Source organism: Oryzias latipes, chromosome 9 (genome assembly GCF_053564925.1).
Source record: "Oryzias latipes strain Hd-rR chromosome 9, Olatipes_Hd-rR_3.1".
NCBI lineage: Eukaryota > Metazoa > Chordata > Actinopteri > Beloniformes > Adrianichthyidae > Oryzias > Oryzias latipes.
The window spans coordinates 21,580,579-21,603,727 of record NC_136245.1 but is presented as its reverse complement, the minus strand read 5'-3'; the positions used below and the strand labels follow the sequence as shown (position 1 = coordinate 21,603,727).

The 23,149-nt window shown below is 37.1% G+C and overlaps 3 protein-coding genes and 1 long non-coding RNA gene across 5 annotated transcripts; 2 read left to right on the top strand and 2 right to left on the bottom strand.

Annotated features, from left to right (window-relative positions):
* Positions 1 to 768: 768 nt before the first annotated feature.
* p2rx2 (purinergic receptor P2X, ligand-gated ion channel, 2) lies at positions 769 to 5,330 on the bottom strand. Its single transcript, XM_004072406.5, has 12 exons — positions 5,056 to 5,330; positions 4,588 to 4,723; positions 4,408 to 4,479; positions 4,245 to 4,320; positions 4,056 to 4,152; positions 2,608 to 2,688; positions 2,367 to 2,520; positions 1,900 to 2,030; positions 1,620 to 1,710; positions 1,481 to 1,546; positions 1,322 to 1,399; positions 769 to 1,193 (listed from the first exon to the last, which is right to left on the bottom strand). The coding sequence occupies exons 1-12, from the start codon at positions 5,220 to 5,222 to the stop codon at positions 1,080 to 1,082; spliced, it is 1,263 nt and encodes a 420-aa protein (XP_004072454.1). The 5' UTR covers positions 5,223 to 5,330; the 3' UTR covers positions 769 to 1,079.
* A 1,310-nt stretch (positions 5,331 to 6,640) lies between these two features.
* Positions 6,641 to 16,029, top strand: pes (pescadillo). Of its 2 annotated transcripts, none has more exons than XM_023958492.2 (15): positions 6,641 to 6,846; positions 7,044 to 7,123; positions 8,027 to 8,180; positions 8,659 to 8,768; positions 8,898 to 9,069; positions 9,151 to 9,240; positions 9,761 to 9,877; positions 9,950 to 10,027; positions 11,001 to 11,090; positions 11,877 to 12,007; positions 12,647 to 12,772; positions 13,975 to 14,159; positions 14,314 to 14,471; positions 14,587 to 14,754; positions 15,011 to 16,029. In XM_023958492.2, the coding sequence occupies exons 1-15, from the start codon at positions 6,823 to 6,825 to the stop codon at positions 15,083 to 15,085; spliced, it is 1,758 nt and encodes a 585-aa protein (XP_023814260.1). In that variant the 5' UTR covers positions 6,641 to 6,822; the 3' UTR covers positions 15,086 to 16,029. The 2 variants fall into 2 exon arrangements, with proteins under 2 accessions (XP_023814260.1, XP_078809038.1); XM_078952912.1 differs by having other exon boundaries at positions 6,643 to 6,846; positions 14,320 to 14,471.
* A 281-nt stretch (positions 16,030 to 16,310) lies between these two features.
* On the bottom strand, positions 16,311 to 19,894 carry LOC110015620 (uncharacterized). The gene is made up of 4 exons (XR_002290844.2): positions 19,759 to 19,894; positions 19,597 to 19,670; positions 19,185 to 19,297; positions 16,311 to 16,447 (listed from the first exon to the last, which is right to left on the bottom strand). It is a non-coding gene; the product is annotated as an uncharacterized LOC110015620 (long non-coding RNA).
* On the top strand, positions 16,392 to 21,786 carry gal3st1a (galactose-3-O-sulfotransferase 1a). Its single transcript, XM_004072407.5, has 3 exons — positions 16,392 to 16,654; positions 18,731 to 18,881; positions 19,248 to 21,786. Exons 2-3 carry the CDS (start codon positions 18,754 to 18,756, stop codon positions 20,389 to 20,391), a joined length of 1,272 nt encoding a protein of 423 aa, XP_004072455.1. The 5' UTR covers positions 16,392 to 16,654; positions 18,731 to 18,753; the 3' UTR covers positions 20,392 to 21,786.
* Positions 21,787 to 23,149: the final 1,363 nt, after the last annotated feature.

Below are 23,149 nucleotides of genomic sequence, written 5' to 3'. Positions count from 1 at the left end.
TCAGCCAGGAGCTCATATGTCTTTTATCCGTGCGTGACCTCAGAGAGGAGAGCTGCAGCTTTTGTTTATTCTGCCGAGAGAACAAATACGAGCCTCTTCTCACAACCTTGGTTGCCTCGTTGAATATTTAATAAACGTCTTTATGTTTCATGGGTTTCTAATGAACAAAATTGTCAACTTCGTTCAGATTTTTTTTTGCCTGCTTTCAAGTACCTTTAATTGCATGTCATTAGTGAGCTCAGGCACAATTATGCATCCTCAGAGAATCTCACTGACACCTGCTGCTCTTGCAGGATGACGCATGAGGGAATACAAGCAGTTCATGGCTTAGGAGTAATATTTTAAATTTACTGTTGAGCTCAGCCTCTGCTTAATTTAAACTCTACAAGTCACTTTAGGTGACCTTGGTGTACCTTTTTCTCTTTTTTTTTCTGTTTTAAGTTTCTTCATGCGTCATTTACAATCCTCTGTGCATCATGGAAGATATTGATTCACAAGCCTTGAGTCTCGAGTTTTAGGATGGACACTTGCAAAGCTCTCAGACACAGATGGAATCACACTCTCACTCCACAACCTTGTTAGAGAAGCATTTTTTATGGGAAGTGTCTGCCTTATTTGATTATTTTTCATCACTCTCCTCACAATCCCTTGCATCCTCTCGTTTTGCAACACGCACTTGTGTTAAGTCTTTTTTGTCCTTTAGAATGAAACTCAGAAGAAAATAACGCGTCTGACTGATGTTGAATGCAAAATTACAACCCAAACATCAACAATTAAGTGATTTATTATTGGACTGAACATTTGGGACACATGCTCTTGGTTTGTTAGATTTAACAACCAATTTTAGCTTCTCTGTCATGAAGCCAAGAATATATATTTAAATCCAGTGAAAATTAACACATAATCTGTGCAGTGTAAGTATTCTTATTTGTAGGCAGCACATAGAGAAAAGGACACGTTTAACAACTCGTTTTCCCCCCCAAACACGACACAGTTCTGTGACCCTGCAGACCCTTCAGGAACCTCTTTGAGCTGCTATGGTCAGTCTTCCACTGAGGATAGAGGCAACCTAAGATGCATCAAAGTGGTACGCCGTCTGACAGATCAGAGTGGTTGGAGCCAAAGCTGCCGATGTAGCTGAGCTCTGTGTGGACAAGATCTGTGGGGATGAGATCTGCAGGCTCCTGGATCACCTGCAGAAGATGGTTAAGATTCAGTTGAAGGCAGATTATACATGAAAATGTGGAGGAATGAAGAATTAAGATTAATATACATATATTGCTTGGAATCTCCAACCAAAGGCAGAAGCTATTTCTCTTACTTCATCAAATTTTCTATCGCTGTACACTTCATTCTTGTCGATAAATGTCAACATGATCCAGTCACAGATGATTGTACACTGCAAGTGAGAAACAGGAAGAAATTAGGAACAAATGCAAACCATTTCAATATTTCAGTAAATCTTTTTAGTCAGACTCACAATCCCAACTGAGGTCATGGCCGTAACTGAACTGATGATGGTCGGAATGGGACTAAACTTTCCAGCCTGCATGGATGCAATAATTAATCATCTCATCACGCTGGAAATGAATTAAGCTGAGAAATAGGAGTCCTCTTACTTGTCCATGAACTATTATATCAAGACGGATGCCATAAGCCTTGATGAGTGTCCGAGACTCCACTCCATTTTTGCTGTAATATTTGGCAAACCTGGGAAATCACATGGAAAAAAAATTATATATATTGTTGTTATATATATATATATATATATATATATATATATATATATATATATATATATATATATATATATATATATATATATATATATATATATATATATATATAGCCGATTTTTATACGTAAACACAGATGTCAGTGATGGGTGTTGATACCAACCTGTAGTAGTACCCTGAATTGTCCTCGTCTTTTCTAACATCGAGACGGCGGAATGAATATGTGGGTTTACAATATGAAGGATTCAGATCTAAGTTACAGTCCCAGTTGATGAAAACTCCAATTACTCCTCCCTGAGAAAAAAGATTATGTAAATACATTTTTTTCATAAGAAATAATAATATAAAAACAATAAATAATGATAATCAACAATTAAATGTCTTTCTGTTTTACGCTTAAAATAATTCATTTAGGTGCAAAACCAAATTCACATATAGAAATGCATTTTATGACAGTAAAAATAATAATAGAGGGGTCTTATTGAGGTAAAAGATAACACCTTATGAAGTCAAGTATATTTAACAAAAGCTGTTGCAAGCACAGGTTGATATGATACTTGAAACTTTTTTTGTTGCAAAACCAGTTTGGGTCCAACATCTGACATGGTTGCTGTGCTGCTTCATACTCACAGTCCTGCAGAGCTCACTGAAACTCTCCCTTGCTTGACTTGCAATGTATCCCAGGCGGAAGTTTGGACAGTAGGGATCTGTCTCCTCATTATATTGGCACTTATTTAGGTATTTCCTTTTGCGGCGCTTGCCTAAAGAATCCTCTATATTTCCCCTACAAATGAGATGACCTCAGTTATTCTTCATGAAGCTTAATGGAAGAAACTGGTGTGATGTGTGTACAGTTTTGAGAGGGACCCACCTCAACACTTTAAATTTGGGGAAGTGGATGTAGTTCCTGATGAACACCGTAAAATTAATGGCTTCCACTAATGCTGGTTCTCTGTTGAAGGGAATAAATTATGCTTTATTCAGAGGACGGAAACCTGCACTATTTCAAACACAGAGTGGAAGGCAGCTATGCCCGCTCCGTCTGTGTGTACATGCTTCCCCTTTCTTCTCCAGTTTCCTCTCACAGTCGAAATCTCAGACATTTGACTCTTTTCTTATGCATGTTTACTAGATAAATCAGGGGCTCACATCTAGAACCACATTTTCTGGCATCTTTAAATCAATTCTTTTTATACATTCGACAATTATATGCATTAAATTATTCTATAAGTGTAAATGTGACTTATCACTCTTATTGCTCTGTACCTGTTGGACTTTGAAGTAGAAGTGTAACAATTCATTTGAACAATAATTTGATTCATATCAAAATTTTTGGTTGCTGATACGATTCATAGTCGATTTTGGTTCATTTTGAACGATCTGATTCACTGACTGAAAATGGATCCAGGACATCTTTATCCAAAAATTCAACCAGTGTGACTCAGAGATAAATACCTGAGTACTGAAAAGTGCAAGTGAAGTTTTCCAGATTCCATTTATTTCTTGCAAGATAATCAAGTGTAAATTAAATATGTGTACAAATAAGTAAACAAGAAGTAATGACAAATCCATTCAACTTTTAGTTTCATGTTGTTTTTTTCCATTTCAACAATCCAAAGGGAACATTATTAGAACATTCCACCACACTGTATGGTCACACAATTCAAAGTGTTTCCACACATTGGACTGGAATGACAGCATGACCCCCGCCGCAGCAGCAGCGGCAGCCGGAACCCCCCAACGCCACACGGCAGCAGGCAGGGGACAACCGCCCCCCGGGCGATCAAATCCGCCACCCGGGCCAGGACCAGCACTTGGTCGTTTTTAAGTTATAAGAGTAAAGTAAAGTAAAACAAACCAATCATTACATTTTGAAAGGATTTTACAATGATGCAGGTCTATTCGATTTGATTTACAACTGGATCGCAGGAATAAAAACTGATTCATCGATTAACAGATGAATCAAGTAATCGTTACACCCCTGAAGGCTTTTGGCCTTTTTCAACACCCCGTAGCCCCAGTGCATTCGACGGAAATGCTTGTGTAGACTGACAGAAGAAACTGTTCGGATGTCAAACCTCCTGATTGTTTTAGTTCCAAGCTGTGTAAGTGAGAAAACTAAAACGGCGCTAAATCAGGATTAAATAAGTAAAACAGATTTACAGATTTACTTTGAAGCCAGTGCATTTTTTCCCCTAATTTATTTATTTATTTATTTTGTTTTTGTTCAACTTTTTCGTGTCCTTACGATTCCAAAAAATGAACCTGATCTTAGTGTGTTTAAGGTATTGGTTTCAGATTGTGAATGACATGTCTTACCGTACAACAGCGTACTCTTCAATGGGACACCAGCTTTGGATCTCACAGGTTTTAAAGGTGTGGTTGTAATACTGAATACATTTCCCGGTTCTTCTGCCTGCAAAAAGAATAAAACGTTCAACTTAAATTAAGAGCGGAGGCTGTGGTGCACTTAAAACAAAACACGTGTAAAGAAATTCATGACGATACCATGGCCATTAAAGTCAACCTCCCCAGGGACGCAATCTGCGTCCTTTGAACAGTTGGCATTTTCAACTTTGTAATACTGTGCAGAAAAAAATGCATCTGGATTTTAGGATCATCTTTGTCAGCACTTCTATTGTTATTGTTTATGAAACCTCAGCTTACTCACCTCCGCACAGGTGCCTTGCTTCTGGTCATATGTGATATCTCTTCTGAGTAATGTACTAATCACATCACCTCCCTATGAAAAAAAGTGAAATGAATACCCAGAGCAGAATCCTCCATCACTAAGTAGTTGTGATTTTGATAGAGTGTAAGTGATATGGGGGAAGACGTTTTCCCAGCTTACTTCTGATGGACTGGCGTACTCCACACTGTCCAGGATGTCATCTCCATGAACTGCTGTGCCTTTCATGAGTGTATAAATAGAGCTATCTGGATGGGTTTCGCTGTCTTGGTATGCCTTCTGACTTATAAAAACATACCTTTGTGGATGATCGGACAAACAAACACAAAAGTCACATCTTCTCCACTGATGGGAAAATGTAATTGGAGGCATCATGTTACATTTGATCTACTCAGCCCACATGCAGTAGCCAAGAAAAGAAAATGACGCACTCAGACTCCGCTCTAGTTATCTTCCTATTTTGTTGAAATAAAAAGCTATTTTGCACTTGATGACTTATACATAAAAGATTAATTTTTCTAGTTTAATCCAACACAAATCACAACAGTCAGTTTACATATATAAAAAAAACAGCATTGTGTACAAATTTCTTTTTTTTTAAGCAAATATACAAACATGCTGCTCACTTACCAGATAAAATAGGTAATCACAAGAAACTGGACCGCCCTGTAAATGACTCCAAGAGTTCTGTTTTTCACGACCATCACTTTGGGGGTTTCGTAGTCCCAAAAACCACTGAAGCACTCCTTTAAAAAGTCATATAGCCCCATGATGACTTTATGAAATGCTGTACTCATATCCAAATCAGTGCTTGAGTCTTTTTATCAACAGAACTTTATCTTGTTACAACATTTCTTCTTCTCCCTGTCTGAGGCTGCTCTGCTCTTGTCTGCATTTTGCTGAAGCATCCCTGACATATGTGAGGGGTCCAATAGACAAGGGGTGGGGCTTAGATTTACAGTACAGACCAAATGTTTGGACACACTTTCTCATTCAAAGAGTTTTCTTTATTTTCATGACTATGAAAATTGTAGATTCACACTGAAGGCATCAAAACTGTGAATTAACATATGTGGAATTATATACATAACAAGAAAGTGTAAAACAACTGAAAATATGTCATATTCTAGGTTCTTCATAGTAGCCACCTTTTGATTTGATAACTACTTTGCACACTCTTGGTATTCTCTTGATGAGCGTCAAAAGGTAGTTTACCTGAAATGTTTTTCACTTCACAGGTGTGCCCTGTCAGGTTTAAAAAGTGTGATTTCTTGCCTTATAAATGGGGTTGGGACCATCAGTTGTGTTGTGCAGAAGTCAGGTGGATACACAGCTGTTCGTCCCACTGAATAGACTGAATTTGTTTTAGTGCTAGAAAAAAGCAGCTAAGTACAGAAAAATGAGTGGCCATCATTACTTTAAGAAATGAAGGTCAGTCAGTCCGAAAAATTGGGAAAACTTTGAAAGTGTCCCCAAGTGCAGTCAGAAAAACCATCAAGTGCTACAAAGAAACTGGCTTACATGTGGAGCGCCCCAGGAAAGGAAGACCATGAGTCACCTCTGCTGTAGAGGATGAGTTCATCCGAGTCACCAGCCTCAGAAATGGCAGGTTAACAGCAGCTCAGATTAGAGAGCAGGTCAATGGCACACAGAGTTCTAGCAGCAGACACATCTCTACAACAACTGTTAAGAGGAGACTTTGTGAATCAGGTCTTCATGGTAGAATATCTGCTAGGAAACCACTGCTAAAGAAAGGCAACAAGCAGAAGAAACTTGTTTAGGCTTAAGAACACAAGGAACGGACATTAGACCAGTGGAAATGTGTGCTTTGGTCTGATGAGTCCAAATTTGAGATTTTTGGTTCTACATGCCTGCTCCCACTGTAAAGCATGGAGGAGGAGGTGTGATGGTGTGGGATGCTTTGCTTGTGACAATGTTGGGGATCAAGAAAGAAAAAGGGCCAACATGTCTGTCTGTCTGTCTGTCTGTCTGTCTGTCTGTCTGTCTGTCTGTCTGTATCTATATCTATATCTATATATATATATAGATATAGATATATATAACAACCTGTAGGATAATATTGTTTTATGCAGCAGTCCACCATTTAACTAAACAGTGCATTCAAACATTGTTATTAATGTTATTTTTTTGTTATTGCTTTTTTTAGTAGCTCGCTCATCTACCGCAGCTTAATAAGACTATTGCGAGCAGGCAGATGAGCGGTCGACTGTGGGTCCTCGTGTCCGCTAAACCCAATCTGATTCTCTTGCGCATGTCAAACAACACGTGCATTTACAGCAAAACATGGTGGTCGTGTTCAGATTTTAACTACCTGACAACATATTTAGTTAAAAACGGTTTGTTTGGCTTTATTTCAGATAAACTAATTTCTTAAGTATGGGCGGCACTCAAAAGAAAAAGGTAAATGCTGGCGTTTTGTTTGAACTCAGTAACAGTTTCCATGCTACGTACGTAGCTAGCTAAACTAGCTTAAGTTTGTTCTAAGTGGTTCATTATGTTGGGCAAACGTTTACACGTGAATGTGAACAGTCAAAATTACATTTAATGCAGTTTACGGAAATTGTTACTGGAAATTTTTAAAACCGTTTTCTTTGCAGTTTGAGAGGGGCTCTGCCACCAACTACATTACACGAAATAGAGCTCGGAAGAAGCTACAGTTGAGCCTACCAGACTTCAGGTACCACACAGCTCAAGTTTTTTTCTTTTTCTTTTTTTTGTAAATAATACCTTTTTTTTTTTTTTTTTTTTTACCACTGATTTGGATGTTTTTTTTAACACGAGGTATTTGTTAAATTATTTTTGAACTGCAACTGAACTGGAGTGTGTGATTTTATGGTTTAATTTTCAGAGATTGTTATTAATGTACCAGCCCCTTTGTGTCTGCACATAACTTTGTGGTTAAGCATAGTTATAATAAAGGTTAACCTATTTGGAGCAGTTTCTTAAAGTATACACTACAGTGTAAAAAAAAAAGAACATGAAAACGTTGCAAATCATAAATGTTGGCAAACATTTATTTACTGTCCTTAAACATTTAACAGTTTGACATTCAGTAAATATAAATACTTGACATTACTTGCTACATTATTCAAACATGTAGTTGTAGAGTTGGATAAGTTAATTCTACCTTAACAGTCCTGGTACATCACCTGTCTGTCCTGGGAGAGGATCCCTTCTTCATCATGTGGACACAGCGGAGACTGTTTCCCCCGGAATCTGTTATTTATTTATCTATTTTTAATAACGTTTTGCTTACCGAGAAGTAGGGTCTAAGGGCAGGGGTGCCCAGTTTAGCTTAGTCTGTTTAGTTAAGTTTAGCAATGACCTACTGTATTTAATGACTGATTTAATGTTAGCCCAATAAGACAACTATTATTGTATTATTGGGCTATACAAAAAACATGCGACCAACAACAACCTTTAGCCTTTAATGCAATTAAAATATGTGCGGGCAGTGCAGCAATGTGCGTCTCGTATTGTGTGTGGCCAACATGATTTTCCATCAGATTTAGTCAGACTGCGATACACACTCATGTCATTTTTTTGTATCTCTGATGACTTGCTTTACTTTTTGTTTTAGACGACTCTGCATTCTTAAAGGCATCTATCCTCATGAGCCGAAGCACAAGAAGAAGGTCAACAAGGGCTCCACTGCCCCCAGGACCTTTTATCTGCTTAAAGATATTCGTTTTCTGCTGCATGAGCCCATAGTTGCCAAGTTCAGAGAATACAAGGTATTTCAAAATGTGTAAATGTTTTTTATTATTTTTTTATTACTTACATGCATAGAGAGAGCACAGTGTCGATTCCCTTTCTCTTCAAAGTGTGAATTAAAGAGCTTGTTGATACAAAAATACATTGCAGAAAATTTGTTAAAATAGAAATGATCACCAAAAAGTGACTAAGTTTGAAATGCATAACTTGTAGTTGATCTTTAATATGTAAAAAACTTTTTGTTTTTGCATTTTTTGCATTACCTGCAATGAAAAGTGAGGATTTAAGAGATCCATTCCTTCTCTGCAGTATAGACTTAAGTGTGCATACTTAATGTGCATGCTCACACATGGATTTGGATTTAAGGACTGGAAAATGTAAACAATATAAGGTTTTAATATATTATCAAACAACTTTATTTATTTTGGTAATAATCTTTTTGGATACTATACAGTCGAAGTGTAAGTTAGCCTAAAAATTTGTTCTTTGTTTTAATAGATATTTGTACGGAAACTGAGAAAGGCTTATGGAAAAACGGAGTGGTCTGCAGTTGAAAGACTGAAAGAAAACAAGCCAACCTATAAATTGGACCACATCATTAAAGAGAGGTGAGACTGACTTAAAAAGTGGGGCATAAGTAGATTTTTCTGTTAAATGAACCCATTGTTCTGTGTTTTTCTAGTTTTTAAATGTAAGACAGATAAACCTACCTCTAAGTCAATTGCTTTCTGTTGTAGATACCCCTCCTTCATCGATGCCCTCCGTGATATCGACGACGCCCTTTGCATGTGCTTCCTCTTCTCCACATTTGCCAGAACGGGAAAATGTCACGTCCAAACAATCCAGCTCTGCAGACGCCTCACTGTGGAGTGGATGAACTATGTGATTGCATCACGCTCTCTCAGAAAGGTGCAGCTTTACTGAACTCTTTCACAGAAAAAAATTACAGTTCTGTGTTTTCTGACATACAACCCACTCTGTTCCCGTTAGGTTTTCGTCTCCATCAAGGGAATGTACTATCAGGCTGAGGTGATGGGACAGCTCATCACATGGCTGGTGCCCTATCAGTTCTCCCATGATGTAAGTCAAATTGATGAAATGAGGTTCATAAGGAATATACCAATAAGCAGTGACAGCAAAATCAACAATGTTCTAACTAAACACAGAAAGTCCCCAGTTAATTAGTAAAGCTGTTTACATAGTTTCCAAAGTCTGACATCATCTTTTTATATTTACTTTTAAATACCATCTAAGTCATTTAGGAACCAAAACATTTTAATTAAAGGTGATTAATTTCCAGTTGAGGTGCAGACGCCGAGACTCCTTTATGTTGACTTGCTTCAGTGCCTTTTCATTGTTTTCCAAATACTGATGTCCTCAGAAGAAATAATTCTTCTTTACAAATAGACAATTTAACAGCTAAAAGAGGGAGGAAAGCTACATAAACGTTCATGTGATTTTTGATCATTTTTATAAAGTGTAATTTTAAACTATTTTTTTGAATTATTACTCAAATTATATGTTGAAATGTTTCACTTTGACACAGTTATTTGGTGAGTAGACCTTTTATTTTTCTAAAATAATATTTTTGCTGTTTTAGCACCCAACAGATGTTGACTACAGAGTCATGGCAACTTTCACAGAGTTGTACACAACCCTGCTGGGGTTTGTGAACTTCAGGCTCTACCATTCCCTCAACCTGGTCTACCCTCCAAAGGTATTTTGAACTGGAGACGATTTTAAGACATACGTATGAGCTCCACTTTGAACCTACTCTGTTTTCACACAGCTGGACATTAAAGCAGAGTCGGAGCTCAAGGGAGAGAATGAAGATGAATATGCTATGGACTCAGAGAGCTACCCCGAGGTTAGTTTTTATTTATTTGTTTCCCACAGTGAACAGCCTAAAATGCCTGTTTTTATTTACGGCCTTTTGTTTTAGTATTTATTTTCTCTTTGACTTTTATTGTGGCCCTAAAATCACATTAACACATTTAGCAAAAAAACTTGTGAAAGATCACAATGACAATTAAAAAAGACAAAACTATTAAAAAACATAAATGAATAAGATTACATTTTAGTAATTGAAGCAATATTCCAGAAGCCAAAACCAAAACACAATACCAGAAAAAGGAAACAAAATAAAAATGAAACGTTTCAGAAATTAAAATTAATGTCCAGAAACAAAAGGAGAAACCAGGAAAGGTCGGTATTGTGGGTCCTAACTGATTGAATGATGACGTTTGATCACCTTTTCAACGAAAAGTTATTTGGCATTGTAGACAGAAGATATTTGATTAAACTTCTGGCCTCAGTTACTGCAAAGGGTTGACTGCTCATTCTACTCTCAACCACAGTTTGGGCAACACATTCTTCTGCTTTCCCTCTTCTTCAAAACTCAAACATCTTCATCCAGTCAGTGATACCCACCTTTCTTGGTCTCTTATTATTTAATGTTTAAACATTTCATTTTAATTCTGGCAATTCCTTTTGTTTTCCAAAAATGTTTTTTTTTTATGGTTTGGTTTCTAAAATGTAAAATATATATATATATAGATATATAGATATTTTTTTATCATTATCATCTTTTTGTTGTTGTTTTGATCTTAAATATGTTTTTGCATTGAATGATTTTTACTTCAGGTCCACCATAGACTTTTCCTTTATTTACATAAAAGCAGGATCAAACAGGATTTAGGCATCATGGTGCTAAAATGGATGGTATTTTATTAAACTAAAACTTTAGTCTGAGTTTTTTTCCCTCTTTTTCTAATACTGTATAAACATAAATAAAAATGAAGTAGATGACAGGGGGAAAACGTGATGTTTTATCTGTGCAGAAACTTGCAGCTCTCAGTGCCAGCCTGGCCCGGGTTGTTTCTACAGCAGAGGAAGAAGATGCTCAGCTCGATGCGTTTCCTACGGAGGAGGCAAGACATGTTTGGAATTTTTACATTTGTTTTTATTATACTTGATACAAATGTTTATTTTGTGGAAAAACTCCAAAACAACACCAAATAAATTCATAGGACATTCATTACTCTCTCAGGACAATTGGGCTAAAAAATTAGAATGTAACCAGGGATTTACAGCTTTATGTTTGTTTGCCATTGGTGCTTTGGTTCTCACCTGAGAAGCTTGTTTTGCTTTGCCAGTTTAAAATGGTCATCTAGGAATCGCGTAACACCATAGGGACTTCATATGGCTCTTTAAAAAAACAAACAAACATTTTTTGAGAGCCATAAAAGTCATTAGTGCAGTTTAAAGAGCCAAGTCTAAACTAACGTTTGGTCTTTTCAAAGACACTCATCTGCCTCTGAACACCACACTGATGATGGTACAATGCAAAGTTCTGTCAAATGTGACAAAAAGAGGATTAATTACCTAAACATTTTACTTTTGAATTTTTTTTTTTAATACTAGTTTGTGTCATGAACATGCATAATGAATATTTATGAATTTCACTCTTTTAAAGCAATGTTTATTTCTTAAAATAAAATAAAGAATTGTCATTTATAATTAATATAGAAAAATGACTTATTTTAGGGTTAAGGGTCAGCATTTTCGGTGCATAATGGAAAGCCTTAAGTTTAGCCTGCATCATCAAGAAGTGAATTAGGATACATGCAATTAATCTTTATCGCTCCATTTATAAAGGCAAAATTAAAACTCATCAGTATTTGAAACTTTTTTTTATTGTTATTTTTCTTCTCCAGGAGGATTTGGAGAAAGTCGAAGCTCGAGAAAAGGAGCAAATGCAGCTGGAAACCCAAAAAAAGATTTTTGAGGGACTCAAGTTTTTCCTGAACAGGGAAGTTCCCAGAGAGTCACTGGCTTTTGTCATCAGGTAAACACACTTTTGGGAAATTAAAGCTCCATTCTGATGAAAATTGTGTTTTGGTGTTTTTATGGAGTACATGTATAGAGGAAAATTATGCCCGGAATTGCATTTCTGAGTATTTCTTTATTCAAATTGCTGTGAAACAGGAGCAGACAAAAAAATGCCATTTGATAAACCTTGTAGGTGTTACAATCAGCGGCTCACAAGCTTCCTGTTCCGCTCCATTCTGATGCACCTCAACTGAGCTGATATCTGGCTCAAAACTGTACGTCTGGATATCTCCGATATTGCTCGCCGTTTTTGTTGCACCGGTAATATTAGGTGGGGGGGGGGGGGGGGGGGGGCTGTTAGCTAGCAGGAGAACACATAAGCAGAGAGCTCAGTTATGGGTGACGGGAAATGGGGGAAGGTTGCTCTCGGAAAACAGTCAAGAGGTGAATTTCTAATGAACTCCTGCCGCTCCGCAGGAAATATGACCCAGAAAACGGAGCAGGTTTTACTGATTTTAGCTAAAAATGGCATAATCATAATTACAAGACCAGTGGGAAGGAACGCTTAATAATAAATCCAAAGATGATCGGAGTGTGACCTTAATCATAAAGTAATGGTCACAATAAATCCAATAGCTTTGCTTCTGCCTTTCAGGTGTTTTGGTGGAGAGGTGTCCTGGGACAGGTCTGTCTGCATTGGGAGCACGTATGATGCCACAGACGAGACGATCACACATCAAATTGTGGACAGACCTAATGTGGACAAAAGCTACATCAACAGGTGAAGAAAACGATTTTTGATGACATTTCTGATCAGATGCAGTTTAAAAACTAGAAGGAGCTGCATTTCCAGAAGAAAATGCAGGGTTGAATGCTATATTTCTGAATGAAAACTTAAAGGGTCATAATTGGCAAAAATAAATAAAAATTGAAGTGGACCATAAAGGGAAAACAGCACAATAACAGAGTATATTTTTGTGAAAAATGCTAGCGCTGGGTATCGAACCAGCAAGCCCCTGCACCAAGGATTCCCCGTGTATTTCAATGGAGGCAAAAATCCAGGAATATCTTGAAATTTTCAAGGATTTGAAGGACCAATAGTCAAAGCTGGAAAAAGCTGAACATTTTAATAGTTGAATGGTTAAAATAGCTGAAAAATTGTGGGAGTTTAGCGCCAAAAAATGGTGGAGAATACTATAATAAAGAAAGAGAAACAGGAAAACAATGCTTTATAGCATTCAACCAAGTTACGTTCTTTACATACATGTAAAAACTGACTGGAGAAGCCCCACAGGCTGCAATCAAAACCAGCAGCTAACAGAGTCACAGTACTAAAGCAGCTCATTCAAGAAAGGCAGAGAGTCCACCCATCTTTGGTTTTAATCTGACATAATTATTTTTCATTGACAGTTGTTCCAAGATTTCACATGAAGCCAAAACAGAGCAGTGTCTTCATATTAGGAACTTTAGTATCTGCAATATTTGTATATCTTCACAGCAGGTTGACCGTTGAAATGCATAAATGAAAAAAGATGGCCAGCCACTTCTGCTTTTGGTTTATGTATTTTCCAAACCCAAAGCAATTCTTCCAGCACTAACCAACAAAGAAAAAAAAATTAATTTAAGTTCTCCATCCAGCATGTTCAAGTAGCTAAAACTTACCCCCTGCAGCATCATTCAAATGACCAATTCAAAGCCAAGTATTTGATCTATGTCGCTGCAAGAACAGCTGTTGCGGTTTTTACATACAAAATTGTCACAGAAAAAAAGTCCCTGAGTTCCAAACTTGAAATAAAATGTTGAATCCAGGTTGTCTTGGTTGTGTTTTTCCTACATAACTTCACTAACACCTTCATGTTTAGAATATGCCATTCTTAAAATATGTAATGACTAAACAGGTAGAAATGTTTACTAAAAGGCCCTTATCAATCATTTCATGTGTTGCAAACATCATAAAAGTCTTCTTTGATTTCCTTGTTTCAGGTACTACATCCAGCCCCAGTGGGTGTATGATTGTGTTAACGCCAAGGTGCTGTTGCCCGTGGAGGATTATTTTCTTGGGGTGACCCTGCCCCCTCACCTGTCTCCATTTGTGGAGGAGAAAGACGGGGATTATGTGCCCCCAGAAAAACTGAAGATAATGGCTTTACAGCGAGGAGAGAAACCTGGTGCGGATCTACCCGTTAACTGACAACTTGATTATTTTCTGAAAGCATTTCTGTTATCAGTGTCACCGCAAATGTCATGGAAAAGTGATGAACTTTTGTGGTCTTAGAACGCTTGTTCTCACCTTTTTTTTCTAAATACCATTTGGTGTCCTAGCACAAGAACAGGATGATGATGATGATGATGATGATGATGAAGAAGAGGAGAATGATGAGGATGATGATGAAGAGGATGAGGAGCAAAATGAGGATGACGAAGATGAAGCAGAGGAGAAAAATCTTAAGGAGATGGAAAAACAAAAATCCCAGGGAAAGGTGAGTCATTTCTGTTCTTTTGTGGCATTTGTCATGCTTTCTTTTTCTTAAAATATATTTATATTTTATATTTATTATTTTTTTACCTCTCTATACCTTGTTGCTTTTGTTTAAGTCTCTGCAAGTAAAAGTGACACCTGGAAAAATGAAGATGGAAAATCCGGTGCGCTTGGAGCAGGAGGAGAAGGCAGAGGAGAAGCGTCTCGCCATCATGATGATGAAGAAAAAAGAAAAGTACCTTTACGACAAGATCATGTTTGGAAAGAAGCGGAAAATAAGAGAGGTGCATTTCATTTTTTTTTATTTAAACAAGTGTCCAGTTCTCAGAAAAGATAACATTTCTACATATTTCTCTCTGTTTACTCGGGTATCAGTTCTTTTTTTTTTTATCTAAAGATAACCAGCATTGTTCAGCTTCTCTGTAAAGAGCAAACAGTCCCAGCGATGCCCCCCCCCCCCCCCCCCCCCTGAGTTTACATAGCTAGAATGGGCACGGTTGACATTTTTGTTTATTACTTACATCTAATCTCTTCCAACAGGCGAACAAACTCGCAGCGAAGAGAAAAGCCTTTGACGACACCGAGAAAGCAAAGAAGAAAAAGACCAAAAATTGACTCATCCTGTCCATTGTTCTTTTCCCCATCAGCCAGATTTTGTGTATAAAAACTGCATGTGATGAAAGCTGTTGTTTTTAAAGCTACACATTTTGGACTAACTGACCTGCAGAAAGTCACATGATTCTAAAGTAAATAAACAAACTTCCTCATTTCTTATGAACATTCATATTTTGTAAACGTTTTGACTCCTTTCAGTTCAAGTTCTCTATCATTTGGTACTTTAAGTAAAACAATCTGTTGTACATTTATTTGAGCAAATGTTGGATGTTTTTTTCATCGGTGGTGTTTGGAGGGCCTCACTGCTGCAGCTGTGCAGAAAATCTAAATCCAGGCTTTGGCCTGGGTCTTTGCAGTGGGCAGATGCTCAGGTCACTCTCCTGCTGCTGACGCCGGCATGGATGCTCTGGTTGGTTTTGCGTTTATGCGGGGGCATGGATGACGAATGAAAATATTCCCTCTGCCCTCGGTTTAGTTCCACGGTCATGCCCTGCACCCTCCTTGGTCACTGTGTGATACTTGGGGCTTCTCTTTGACTTTTTTTTTTTTAACACCCAGACCTCCATTGCTTGTGTGCCCACCCCTTTGGGTCTCAGCCTGGCACGTGTTGCTTGTAGGCAGAGGCATAACAAAGGGAGCAGTGTTGTGCCTCAGCAAGTTGAGCATTTGGAAAATGCAACAGAGTGATTTATTTCTGTGAATCGGGGCTTCAGAATAAATGGAGATGAACTGCCCTGTACTGCATGGTGCATTGGTGGTTTCATATGGTTACATCCTGTTTTGCAGAGACTGGTAGTGAAAAATCTGCAGTCTCGTGTAATAATTCCTTATCAACACAGCTTTTCCTCAATCAGATCAACTTCTCTTTAAAATTTTATTGCTTCCAATATAACACAGAAAAAGCTTCACTGTAAATGGGTAAGTTAATAAAAGATGCTAATCCAGGCTGTGTTCGAGTCATTTTCTATTGTGTGCAAAGGATTAAATGTGCGTGGTATACCTTACTCCTGCCACATGTGTAGATACAGCTTACTAAGCTCTCAGACAATAAACAGGGCAGTCTTGATCAGTTGAAACAACAAGAGCCTTTGTGCTCTGGGTGGCTGCATTTGTTCTTTTATGCGGTTTTCTGCCCTCCTCTCAGCTTGCAGTTCAAACTTCAGTGTCCACGCTCAATAGTCTTCTTGTTTGTGACCACAGATAGATACTGTGCAGCCTCTCTCCTCCCTCCCTCATTCACCACCACCACCTCCCAGCCCTTGCGTCACAGGTGGCTAGATGAGCCTCCCTGCCTCCAACGTTCAGCAGGATCACTTTGGGAAGAGGAGGCTGAGAGGAGAGGCAGCAAGAGGGCATCAAGGGCTGAAAAAAAGGAAGAGAAGACAAGCCATAAGATGGAGATCTCCAGTCTGGACATATGAACATAGAGAGCAGCTTTAAGTTGGGGTTAGAACATAATGTGTGTATTGAGAGCACCTGTAAAGGAGGGAATTATTTTTTACACGAAGCAGGATGGTCAATACGGAAAGAAAGGCGTCTACTAGTTTATCAACGGATTTATGAGTGAGGGTAAGTAAAGATGAACAAACTCAGTTATTTTTATGTTTATCCTCATGAATCATATGCCATTAAATGAATATTTCCCCTTCTATGTTCTATGATTTTTTTTATGTCATCTTTCCCCCCAAAACTCATGATCAGTGTAGTTTCTCACAATAGTAGAGTCAGCCTTTTTTTCCTTTTTTGGCTTTTCAGCAATGTAAAAGTTTTAACAATGGCCCAATTTGAATGTTCCTAACCGAGCAATAATGTTTAGAATTTCCAAGATAAAAGTATTTTTTTCTTAAAGAACTGGGAAAAACTGGCAAAATGCTGCTAATACCAAGGTTATTGATTTAACTGTGTTTTATTTTCTCATTTTTTATATGAGGCACAGCCAGAACAAATATTTGATCTATTTTTTGTCATTTTCAGGCCATCTGTTTTACCTGAGCTAATGTTTCTCTTGAACACCATGGTTGGTCCTGAGTGCAGAGAGAAAACTCCCATGCCTCCAAACTTGACCGTTCGAGTGGCTGATAACAAAGAGAGCTCTCATAGGTGTGTTTGGACAACGCTGTTTGGACAAAGGTCTTACAACAAGATTTAATTATTAATGGCAGATTGATAGGCACTATAAAAATATACTAAAATAAGTACCTACTATCTGGTCTGTTAGAAAATTTCAATTCAAAATGCTGAAAGGAACTGTGTGAGTTAAAAATTTAGATCCCAGTCTTTCAAACCCCAAAATGCCAGGTTCTGGACTGCATCTATTCAACTCAGTACAACAGCATCTCAGTGGCTTCTCTCTGCTTTGTTTTTCCCCCTCTTTTCTAAAATCAGGTACTTCTAACATTTCCTTTTTAGTTTATTGCATTTTTTCTCCTTTTTATCAGCCCTCTGCAGGTGAAGGTGGTATTTTTCTCTCTTCCCCATTTAATGTGTTTTAAATTTAAATGTTATGCAATTGCACACAAAAACTCTAAAATACTACTTTAACTTTATATGGTCTTAGCCAAATATTACATTTTACTTAATGTCTATTTATATTTTTCTTCTGATTTACCAGACCATGTTTTACCATTGAATTAGTTGTACTTTTTGTATTTATACTGTTTTACATATAACAAGTCAGTGTTTGAAATACTTTATATAACTTTTATAACTTCTTGTAAAACTGAACAATAAAGTATATGACTCATCAAAATTGCAAAAGCAATTTGATTAAAAAAATGGATGAAAAGAACTGAACTTTTTTAACAAGTATAAAATATTTGCAATTTTCATCCAATGGTGGCTATTTTGTTACATGTGGTGTCGAGTTCGCAAGAGGTTTGTCTCCCCGCGGTCTGCTGTATCACTTTCCATGCAGCTGCATAATGCATGCTTTAGAGCAGCTGAGAAAAATCATCGTTGTCATTTTCGAGGCTCCAGTCTATCATTTTGGTGCTCACCGTACAATCTGGACTATCCCTGTGTTTATGAAGGGACCAAAATGAAATGAGCTCAGCTGTGAAATGGTCTTTCCTGCGGCCTCATTCTCCAGTGCTCTGTCAAATACTCTCTGTCAAATCCATGTCCTTTGTTGACCTACAATTAAAGATTTATCCAAAAAATAGCTTTAAATGATTAACTTTTTATTTGGAGTCTTCCCAGAAAAGGCTTTACCACTTGCAACATAACCATTTTATTCAACATTTTTTAAACGTGACAAATACTACTATTAAACTTAAAAAGCAAGAAAAACCTTTATAGTTGAAATACTAAATCCCCTTTTTTTAAAAGGGGTATTTTTTTTTCCAGTTTTCTTAGCGTATACATGTGTGTGTTCTCCAGATACCAGAGAACCAGCAGTGTGACATGAACCAATCCACTAATAAATAATTCAAAAAGGCTCTGGTTTTCTGAAGAGCCTTCCCTCTGAATAATAAGGTACACTCAAGAATTAGCTACAGTCCAGTGCGTTCCTTCCGCTTGGACAATACATGAGAAATGGCTGTGTGCTATGATGCCGACCGAAAAGCTTTTCTGTTTCTGATTTGGATCAGTAAAATATTGATGATATGTGATTATAAAATGCAGTAAAATATTTCTGTTTATAAGGTAATCATTGACTCTCCTGGACCATGACTGGCAAGCAAGGGAGGCAGTGGAGATCCATGGGCAAAGGCCTTGTGCTGGGTACACTCCTCACCAGCTTTATGATCCTGGTTTATTGTTTTTCCTCCCAGCAGATTCCTCTCGATTCACCTGAGTAAGGTTTTTGTTTGTGTTTATGGACCAAATAATGATTGTAACCTATTATTTGAAAAAAATGATAATATTGAAAATGATTTATTCTTCAGTATATCTGCGCTGGTTAGCTCTTCACACTCTGGCTTTTCTCTATTCTTTTTCTCTCAGTTTTGGGGTTTTTACTCAACAATTTTGATTTGCTTTGCAATTTTAATGCTAAAATTGACTTAAAAATCTGCAAAATGTTTCCATTTTTAACATTAAATAAATGTGTTTTTGGTTTTCTTTGGTTGTGTCAATAAACGAATTAACTTTAGCTCACCTTTGAGCGTAAACAGGGAGTAACAGAAATGCGTAAACATGTCCTTTTTTAATATTCTCCCAGGGTCCCAGTACCGCACTCCTGTGCCCACCGTCCATCCCACCTGAAACACACTACCAACAGTTCACAGAAAGTCAGTGGTCAGTCCTGTCTTCCTAAAATGGACATAATGTTCCTGAAGACTCACAAAACAGCCAGCAGCACCTTCCTCAACATACTTTTTCGCTTCGGAGAGAAACACAGACTCAAATTTGCTTTCCCAGACAGCAGGAATGACTTCTTTTATCCAAACTTATTTCAGCGCAAGCAGGTTAAAGATTACAGGCCTGGAATGTGTTTCAACATGATCTGTAATCACATGAGGTTCAACACACCTGAATTAGCAAAGCTGCTGCCCGCAGATACAACTTACATCACAATCCTGCGAGACCCAGCAGAGCTTTTTGAATCATCCTTTCACTATTTTGGCCGGTTGGTGCCTTTTACCTGGAAGATACAAGGAGAAGACAAGCTGACAGAGTTCCTTCTTGACCCCCAGAGCTATTTCGACGCGGAAAGCTACAACTCCCATTACCTCAAGAATCTGTTGTTTTTTGACTTTGGCCAGGACAACACTTTGGACCCGGGTGATCCACGGGTTGATGAAGGAATCAAGTCAATCTCTGATCGTTTTCACCTCGTCATGCTGGTGGAGTACTTCGAGGAATCACTGCTCCTGCTCAAAGACGCACTCTGCTGGGAGATGGATGACCTTCTCTTCTTTAAGCTCAACGTCCGCATGGGATCCACGGTGTCTAAACTCACTGCAGAGCTGAGAGCCAAAGCCCTTGAATGGAATGCCATTGACTGGAAGCTCTACCAGCATTTCAACCAAACATTTTGGAAGAAAGTAGATGCATATGGGCGACAGCGCATGGCCAATGATGTTGCGGAGCTCAAAAAAAGAAACAAGAGAATGGCATCCATATGCATTGAGGGGGGACATGCGGTAGAAGCAGGCAGCATCCAAGAGACAGACATGCAGCCCTGGCAGCCAATTGGATCGAACTCTATAATGGGGTACAACCTAAAGAAGAACGTGGACAAAGCACATTTGAAGCTTTGCCGCAAGATGTTGATGCCAGAGATTCAGTATTTATCAGAACTTGGGGTTAACCTGTGGATCACCAAGCTGTGGGGTTATGTGAGAGATATCATTAACTGGTAACAGAGCATGCAAGCGGGTGGGATTGCTGTAAATATCGTAATATTATATAATGTTAAACACTTCTATCACAACTCTAGCCTCCTGAAGTTAGAATATGTATAGTTTTACTTGTGTGTGTTACATATGAATGCAAGCTGTAAAGTCTGCCTAGTATTGATTCTTGCTCGTGGGCCAAAAAGTGAAAGGTTTCTACTGACGTTCTAACAGAGCAGCTGAGTAAGCTATGATGTTATCATTTCATTTAATAGGTTCCTCATAGGTTCCTGCAAGTAACTGTAACCACTGCCAGATCTGAAGGTTGTTCCAAGGTTTGAACATAACTTTATTACGATCGTAAACAGCGCAAATAATTAGAATCCCAGCTGATTCTGGATAAAGCAATAAAATAAGATATACAAATATTTAATGGGAGTATTACACCAAAAGTTTTTTTTAAAAACAGCAAAACTGACCAAATGTAGGAGCATGCATCAGTTATGAAAATATAAAAATCTTTTTTTAGTTAATGAAACAAGTCAAGCTAAAACCACAAGCCTATTCAAAAATACTATTAGATGATAAAACATTAATAATTACCAAGATTAATTATGCTTATTTCCCTGTTGAATATTTCAAAACTAAATAGTTTACATTATATCAATTATTTACAGAATTAATGCAAATATGAGAAAATATAGACAAATATGCAATCAAGCATAAAGCAATTTTCCCTTTTCTTTATTCTAGTCTTCCTCTTTGTTAGCTTTATGCAATAACAGCCTAACAGATATTTTTGTTGACTAAAACAATTGTGATGTCATTAATGTAACAAGCCAAAAGAAATGTATAAAAATTAAAAAATGTATATTTTTTTAAGTAAACTTTTGAGGTTTTGTATCAGCACTGGCTAGCAGTGTTAAACACCAACTTTAAGAATGTACATAGACCTGTTGCAAACTCGTACCTCAAAGAAATATGAGTTAACACATTTTTTTTAATAAATCGTTTATTTTAACTACCCAGTAGTGCTTTTACTAATCAATCGTGTATTGCAAATGTCTTTGTGTTAAAACACACATTTGAAAAGCTAAAAAGGACCTTCCTTTTTTCCTCTAGTTGCAACTGTTTTCATGTGTACACTTTGCAACAGAAATTGCACTAGATATTGCACATGAATGTAGATTACCGACATCCTTTGAACGTGATGAAAAATATTTCTCCCTGACATTGCAAACAGATTAAATCACCAGCTATTTGACTGGCAATCAATATGTTTGAACACTGCTCTGTTAAAACAAATGTGTGATAGACATAATAAAGTAACAGAAACAGTATTTATTTTGTTGAGTAGCGTGAAAATTCTGCAGATGTGAATTGTAATTTGCCATTATCAAAATTAAAAAAATTAAAAAACAAGAGGCTCTTTTTTCCAGAAACATAATAAACTGTAACTTCTGTATATAACATATATTAATATTTTTAAAATGTTTTTTCTTAATTATAAATATGAAGTAATTAAATTAGTAAAGTTAATGCTATATTTCCATTTTTTAGCACATGAAGACACAACACAAGGTTAGCTACAGTTTACACTTCTTGTACTACTAGATTGGTTGAACCGTCTAAAAACAGTTCTTATGAAATTATCGTGTGTTAAAATCACCAAATTTAACATTTTTCTTCTTCTTTGCCTTTCTTCTTTACAAGCCTTAAAAAAATGTCTAATTGGTAAACTACAAAGATTCTTTAACTTTGTATAAGATGTATAGGACGAAACTGTACAGATGTATTGATCCTTAAAGTTCTCTCTTTGAGGAGGATACCAAAATACTATAATCACTAATATATTAATAGAATTGTTTTTGTTAAAATGTGTTACATGATGACAAAAAGTCCGTAGATCTATTAGATCAGCATGTCCCCATCTTGATTAGCATATTATGGACATTTTACCAAAAATAAACTGCTACATTTTTAATTAAACAAAATTGGGTCATATGCATTTCCTCAAGTTCCATTTAAAAGTGCTGGAAATGTATGTATTAGAAGGTAGAGGTTACCTAGATTTGATTTTATCTTCAAATTCCTAATAAAAATGTGGTTTTCACATCATTTAATCATAGTCACCGGTATGTACATATTAGAAGCCAGCAGGCTTTTACTTAAGATGCTACCGTTTTCTGAGGAGGCAACATTTAATCCTTAAAAGTATTTATATGTGAGAAGCCAGCCTTTCCTGGCAAGAATTGTCTCCCTAATTATGAAAAGGATTAGGATTCAGTACCACAAAGTCGCTGAATGTGGAACCAATATGAGAAACTGGTGTTTATCATTTTGGTTTCTGCAAAATGTTCCTTGCCAGGTTTACACAGGAAAACTGGGGATATGTTGAGGCAGGGCATTCAGTATACAGGTATTTGCTTATAGTGGAGCCAGAGAATCTTCTGACAATGTGAATGTAGTGAAGGGTAAATGGTGTGAGTAAGAGGGATGCAAACTAGGGGAACAGATGAAAGCATATGATTTTCTGTGGTGGCCCCTAAAGGAAGCAGCCGAAAGTCAAAGTGCTTTACTATCTTCTGTAAACACCAAGTACTGTACAAAGTGCAGAAAAATTTTCACTTGTTTGGTAATGATAAACAGAAATGTTTAAATAAAAATTTCAGACAGAAAGCTTTAGACAAAGACGACTAAAGAAAGAATATTAAATGAAAAGCAATTAAGACAAAAGATAAGGACAAATGTTACTCTGATTCTTCTTAACTATAATTCACAGCAT